Below are 6,759 nucleotides of genomic sequence, written 5' to 3' on the forward strand. Positions count from 1 at the left end.
TGAGACTGGAGTTCCCTGGAGTTCACCAGGGACATCCTCTGAAACTGAAAACCTCATTGGATAGCTGAAACTAGTGGTCACTTATTAGGAATATCAGTGGAAACAAGGGTCATGGATGCTAACAAACCACACTGGAGATCACCATGGAGACCAGACAACTGACATGTTTGGGTAATGTGATCATAAAAACAAGATGTGTTTATGAGGAAATCCCCGTGGTGTGTGTTGAGTGGGCGTAGAGGAAGTGGTCTCGGGATATAAAGCCAGCCAGCAGGAGCCCAAGCTGCTGAAGTCAGAATGAAGCTGTCAACCGTCATCGAAGGTCTGTGACCGACTTCAGGCATCTGCGCCGCATCGTTACGCTTTTTGAAAATTGTGTCTCTTCTACAGGTGTGATTTCTCTGTGCCTGCTGCTGGCAGATGGACTTCCAGGTACCAAAATGTTGCTTTGAAGGTGCTTAAATGTAAAGTGTGCCCGTGTGTTTCTTTTTTTTAACTGCTCACCAAAACTTTAATTTCAGTTTTGGAGGATAGAGTTCCGGAGATCATCGGATCAAACCGCGTTCAAATAAAGGCTCCTGCAGGTTTGTGCGTTTTAAAATCGGTTATTCTGCCTTAATTAGAGACTTCTGTTGGAGGAAAGAGAGTTTTTCTATGATGCTCTACAAACACTGAGGCTGTGCTGTACTGAAACTGCTCGTAATGGATCGGCCCCGCAGGGCAGCAGCTCTTTCTGTACTGCGAAGCGTTCCCCAACTGTGCGGCTGATCAGACGCTCATCTACTGGCTGGTTGACGGCTCTTTCCCTGAAGATGCCGCCAGCAGTGGCAGGATAGTGGAGATGGAAGTGTGAGTACCAGTAATAATTCTGGGATCAGCAGTGGGGGTGGCACAAAGCTGAGGTGAATGTTTGTTTCCAGGATTCATTTGGAGGAGGAGTCGATCCTCCAGAGGAGTTTGTGGTTGAAGAATGTTACATCGGAAGACCTGACATCCACCTTCACCTGTGTTGTGACAAACGCTGCCGGAAAAGTGCAGAAACGCACAACTCTTACACACAAAGGCAGCGACTCGTGCGGGGAAAAGTCCTAAATCTTTTTAGTCATTTATGTGCAAAATCAACACAATACCCATTGTGCTACTAAAAGAAAGGACCATGTTCTGCGTATGATAAATAAAAACTGCGTGGCTCTGCTGTCAGTGAGGATTTTAGGATCTAAATTCAGGGAAATGTTTAGAAGGAAATGAATTTTGGAACTGACACAATAAACTGTCCAGATTATTGCAATCTAGTAATTTATCCAAATAAAGGTGTTTTCTGATGTACTGTAATAGTGTAATTTCATTATGTAAATGTCACAACGGTTATTTGTCTATCATTATTGACTTTATTCTTGAACTATGGCAAAATAAACATCCTAAAGCCATTGATCATTTTTGTCAGTTTCATGTTGTCTTTGGCAGATGGGAACCCCCCGCCCAGGACTCCATATGGCAAAACAAGCTGTAGGTTAACGTGTGCATTAAATAATTCCTTATGTTCATTACTGATGATTACTGATGATCATTACTTGGTTTTCTAAGAAAATTCGACAGACATGAATTAAAATCTAATATCGAAAAAGAAAATAAGAATTATACAAACAGACAATTTTCTATCCCTCCACAATCAAAATGCATTAAAATTAAAAATATTGTTTCAATATGTCACCTTTGTGCTTTCTCTGATGACATTAGGTTTAAACAAAATCATTTTCTCCTTGCAGCGTAGCAACGCTAAGATTAGCATCAGGATGCTGCTCCGGTGTGCACACCTAACTCTTCCAGGCAGAGCTGTAAGTTGCTCCTTCTGTCCGACTGGGGACCCCCTCCGATCTTCCTCCTCAGGAGCGCCGCGGCTTCTTCAGCCAACGAAGGCCACGTGAACGACGACGTGCAGAAAGGTCGGAGGAGTTCCAGGTTGCTGTTGGCTGCCATTCCAAACAGGAACCTCAGGAAGAGGTCCAGTTTGCCGTCCTCACACAGCAGGCTCCTGTCCAGCGCACACTTGTACAGCTCCATCGCTCTGTGTCCTTTAATCATTCCCTTTAATTTCCGTTTCACCTGATTTTCAAAGATGTTTTTCTCCAGGTCTCTGAATGACAGATACGCATAAAGGGCAGCCAGGTACTCCTGCACAGTGGGGTGGATGAAGCTGAGAACTTTCTCTTGTTCCAGGACGTGGAGCTTTGTGATGTACTGCATGCACAGGCCGCTGTTGATCACAGCCTCGGTGTCGCTGATTCCCACTTCCTTCCAATCGTATTGGCTGATCTTGAACTCGCCGCGTTCCAGCATTTTGAATGCCAACTTTCCGAGTTTCAGGATGAAGTCCTTCTGTTCAGCTGGGCTCCGATCCGGAGCTCTAAATCTGCGATGCTGCTGTGTGAGTGTGAGCAGCAGCTTTGTGTACACACAGGTGAGGCTCCTGGGCAGCTCTGCCTGCACCCCCTGCTCTCTAAATATGCGCTCATACTCATTGGCCACCAACGAGCAGAACAGGGGCAGGTGGCACATGATGTGTAGCGTTCTGACGGAGCAGATGTGCGCAATAACTCGGCGGGCCTGATCCGGGTCCTTGAACCTCTTCTGAAAGTACTGGTCCTTTTCTGAGTCGCAGAAGCCTTGCAATTCTATCTCGTCATAAATTGTATCCCAAGGGACGTAGGTGTTCACCTGTGGCCGTGAGGTGACCAGGAAAAGGCCGCGGTGGTAGAGTCGGTCTCTGAGGAGGTTGACTATGATGACGTTCAGGGCAGCTGGATCAGCGTAGTCACTCACGAGCTTAGTGTTTTGGAAATCCAGTTGCCCGCTGTACTCATCAAGACCATCGAAAACGAACATCATTTTGCAGTGGTTTCCTCTGTAATCCTCGTCCCTCAGTTTTCTCGTTTCCGGGTAGAGCGTTTGGACGATTTGTAAAAGGGAGACCTCGGAACCCTCAAACTGCTTCAGATCTCTGAACGGCACAGGGAACAGAAAGGAGACGTCTTGATGCGCTCGCCTTTCCATCCAGTCAAATATTAATTTCCGGACCGCCATTGACTTTCCCGACCCGGCAACCCCGATGAGCACCGCGAGTTTGCTGCACGTTTGCTCGACCCTTTCAGAGGTCAAGATGTCCTTGGTTGAAAGCAGGTCCCCAATGTCCTGGTTGCTGTCAAGCTTTTCTATCTGCATGACTTCGTGTTCTATATTTGGACCGTTATTGCTCGTGGATTTTATGTGGAGGTCGGTGAATGCGTCGTCAAAGGGCCGCCTCTCCTCCTGCTTGGATGGATCTTCACACACGTCCCCATACGTCCTCTTCAGAGTCTCACACAAATCGTGACGTACCTCATCTGAAAAAGAAAAGCGTGCATTTGCTGTAAGTCCTACAGTTAATTTAATCTTAAAACAAACAAAACTGTCAGAATTTACGAAACATTTCAACATTAATAAAAACTACGCAGCATGAAATGTCCAAGTTTTCATATATTAGTCACTGTCTGCAATCATATTTACAAAGACGAGTTCTTACTTAGGACCCGTAACGTCTGGAGATATGCCACCGCCTTCTTCTGCCCAATTTCAGTGAGCACTGTTTCGGTGATCCGCAGGGAGAGCTCCTGGCCAAAACACTCCAGCAGTCGGTCCACGAGGTCCACGAGGTCCATGTGCATCGGGGGAGTGTTGAATGATCGCGGGTAGCGCTTCCACAGCAGCGTCTTGACTGCCTTCAGGTCCTCGCTGGGCAATTTCCGAAATATGTCACAAATAGCCTGATTGTGAAAAGGACAGTTTTACCAGAGTAACCTTCAAAAGAGAATGAGGAACAGATCCCAACAGAGGTCAACAGAACCTGACCTTGAAAGTGAATCCCACTGTCAGCGAGGGATGGCTGGGGCCAGTTGGTTCTGTAACTAATTCTGGTGTGGCAGTCGTCTCCGCGACATCATCATTATCTTTATTTTTAATCCTGGTGATGAGATTACATTTATTTTAGCATCGGAGGAGCACATGATAGCAAGCGCTCACATTTCTTACTTTGTCATTGTGTCATCGCTGTCGCTGTCGAAGGAGCAGCAGCTTGAGAAGGAATCTGATCTGTTCAGCTGGACCCTAAAGTCAAAACATGACCACAGTTCAGTTCACGCGCGTGGGTTGCCATGGTGGCGAATGTAGCGCACAACTTGTCAGCTTAATCTTCTGGTTTGTACCTTGTGTTTCCACCATCTTCTTGATCCATGATGCCTGAGTTTGTGTCACTTGTCATGGACCCATAGCTCAGCTCTCGGGGCAATGCTCGTGCATTTGCATTTGCATATGCATATGCCCTGGTGACAAAGAAATATGGCAGAATGACAGTTTATTAATAGTGTACCTGTCGATATGTCAGTTAATGATAAGAATTTTCCTGTAGCAGTTAAACCAGGCCAATTTTTTTTTTTTAAAAAAAGGATAACAGACATGCAAGATTTTTCATCATCGAGGGCCATTGAGGGGATATCTTCTTTCCTGATTTTTTTTTGGGTTTCAAACGACATCACATTATGCATACTGCTGAACATAAGTGAGTAAAAATGAAAGACAACACAAGGCCTTACCACTGGCCGGTATCCATTAGATTTGAGCCCAGGTCGAGAGACGGCCGTCGTTCAGGGATGTAGAAAAGGTCATCATCATCATCGCCATCGCCACCAGGCAGATGAGGTCCTCTACCAGAGACAGCATCTCCAATAGAGGAACTGCCTGATGACCCAACCATTTCTACTTCTAAGGCGTTTTCCATCATATATCGGCTACCGAAGAGGAGGAGGCCACACAGTCATGGCTAATGGAGGATCAGTAGAAAAAGAAAGGTGAAACTGATCAGTTATAAGAATCGGATATTAAATTCTCTCACAGGGTACATGCAGAAATACTTCAAAACAAACGTTTAGCCATCAGATTACTTCACCAATGTACCAATATATTAGATACATCAGAAACCCAGCAGAATTATCTATAATTCCCCGCTGCTAGAACTTTGCATTTAACACTGACAATTTAGTGACATCGGTAGCAAAAAAACCCAGATCGGTGACAGTTTAAGTTGTTGGAGCGCAACTTGATTCCCTTTGTTGAAAACTCAACCGTTTACAAATCAATTTCAAATGAATATGAGAACATAATATTACCTTAGTGTGAATTTGTTTTAAGAAGTTCCGTCTTTCGAAACCCTTGACCCTCTTCTTCTTCTTCTTCTTCTTTCGGTCTTTTTCAATTTGGAAACAGCGCCACCAACTGGTACTGGGGATGACAAATTATTGAAAAAATGTGGTTAAACAAGAACAAAAAGCGAAACATTCAAAAGCTATTTTAAACAAAGCCCCCCTAAAAACTCATTTTACCTAAAACATTTTTTACGGTCTTTTACCTTCACGGTCTTTTACCTTCATTGTGAAGTGTTGGAACATTACGCAGAAAATACTGTCATCTAGCGGCCGGAGGGGAGAACAACACACAATAACAGTTTATAAAGCTTTTATTATCAACTTATTTACACGTGTAAATTAGCTATACTAAGATCTTTAATGTTGTTATTCTTGTTCGATGTTTGTGTCTTTTTTAAAGTCAAATTGGGGATAAAAGGTGATATAGTAAAATAAATAATGATGCGGAACTCTTTTAATCCCTACGTGATTTCGAATAGATTGATTAATTTTCCTTCTAACTTTAATGCCTTCTGTAGTTTGAATTTGCACTGGTTTAAACCCAAGAGTACTAACATTCACTCCGGTTAATTAAAAAACATCACTTCCTTATGCGGTATAATAACAGTTTATTGTTTTATTATTCTACGATTGTGTTGATGTCATTTTAATTCCCATTTGTAGACAAAAGGTTAACTTACATCAGCATATTTCACATAAAATAGCTCCATAAGCCTGCATTGATTTTTATTTTATTTTATTATTGACATCTTGAATGTCAGCGTATCTGATGGAGGCTCAGCTTTTATTCTCACCTAATTGTTAGTAACATTTTGAAATGTCAGAAATTGTTTGGCTCTTGTTTGTGCTCGTATTCTTTTCGTTTACTGGCAGCTTACTTTAATTTTAAATGCATTCCACGAAACAGATCATCTATAATCATCTTGTGCTGCATTTATTTATGGCAAATAATCGTTAAACCTGGTTAAAAATAAATACTATGTTATATATCCACATGAATTTTCTTAATGCACAACGAACACACACACACACACACACACACACACACACACACACACATATACAGTATATACGGTGGAAACAGCTTTGCGGCCTTTGCAGACTCTAAAGCCCGCAGTTTATTTATTGTTTTGACAGGGTTGACAGAAGGTCAAACGCTGCAGTTCGGTGAGAGTCCATGTGATAAAGTGAAGTGAGTCTTGCAGCCTGCAGCTGTGCACCCCCGCCTGTTTGGTGACCCCCCATCACTGCGCTTTGTGTGATGGAGGCAGGAGCAGCGACAAAAGACGACAGCCGAGAATCGTGGGGGTATGAGGGCTGATAAGTGCCCAGATGTTCCCAGGAGAAGCGCAGGAATTCCTGCTAAACAGGTAAAAGCCTGTTGTGTGGATTTCTTATCTCTTTTTCGATACTTTCTGTGTTTAAGTAAATATATGAGTTAGGTTATAAATTATGACTCACCTTTAATTATTCTAACACATCATAAAATCGTAGGTCTCCTTTTTCTTATTATTAATTGAACTAA

The 6,759-nt window shown here is 43.2% G+C and overlaps 2 protein-coding genes across 3 annotated transcripts; one reads left to right on the plus strand and one right to left on the minus strand.

The window, feature by feature from the left end:
- Positions 1–25: 25 nt before the first annotated feature.
- Positions 26–1,431, plus strand: LOC115252623 (interleukin-1 receptor type 2-like). 2 transcript variants are annotated; one of them, XM_029848201.1, is made up of 5 exons: positions 26–322; positions 391–432; positions 522–584; positions 720–849; positions 921–1,431. In XM_029848201.1, the coding sequence occupies exons 1-5, from the start codon at positions 298–300 to the stop codon at positions 1,090–1,092; spliced, it is 432 nt and encodes a 143-aa protein (XP_029704061.1). In that variant the 5' UTR covers positions 26–297; the 3' UTR covers positions 1,093–1,431. The 2 variants fall into 2 exon arrangements, with proteins under 2 accessions (XP_029704061.1, XP_029704062.1); XM_029848202.1 differs by having other exon boundaries at positions 421–432.
- LOC105417489 (protein NLRC3-like) lies at positions 1,369–5,307 on the minus strand. The gene is made up of 7 exons (XM_011611526.2): positions 5,199–5,307; positions 4,626–4,852; positions 4,239–4,355; positions 4,066–4,140; positions 3,886–3,997; positions 3,560–3,800; positions 1,369–3,380 (listed from the first exon to the last, which is right to left on the minus strand). The coding sequence occupies exons 2-7, from the start codon at positions 4,811–4,813 to the stop codon at positions 1,789–1,791; spliced, it is 2,325 nt and encodes a 774-aa protein (XP_011609828.2). The 5' UTR covers positions 4,814–4,852; positions 5,199–5,307; the 3' UTR covers positions 1,369–1,788.
- Positions 5,308–6,759: the final 1,452 nt, after the last annotated feature.

This window comes from Takifugu rubripes, chromosome 15 (assembly GCF_901000725.2).
Source record: "Takifugu rubripes chromosome 15, fTakRub1.2, whole genome shotgun sequence".
NCBI classification, from domain to species: Eukaryota; Metazoa; Chordata; class Actinopteri; order Tetraodontiformes; family Tetraodontidae; genus Takifugu; species Takifugu rubripes.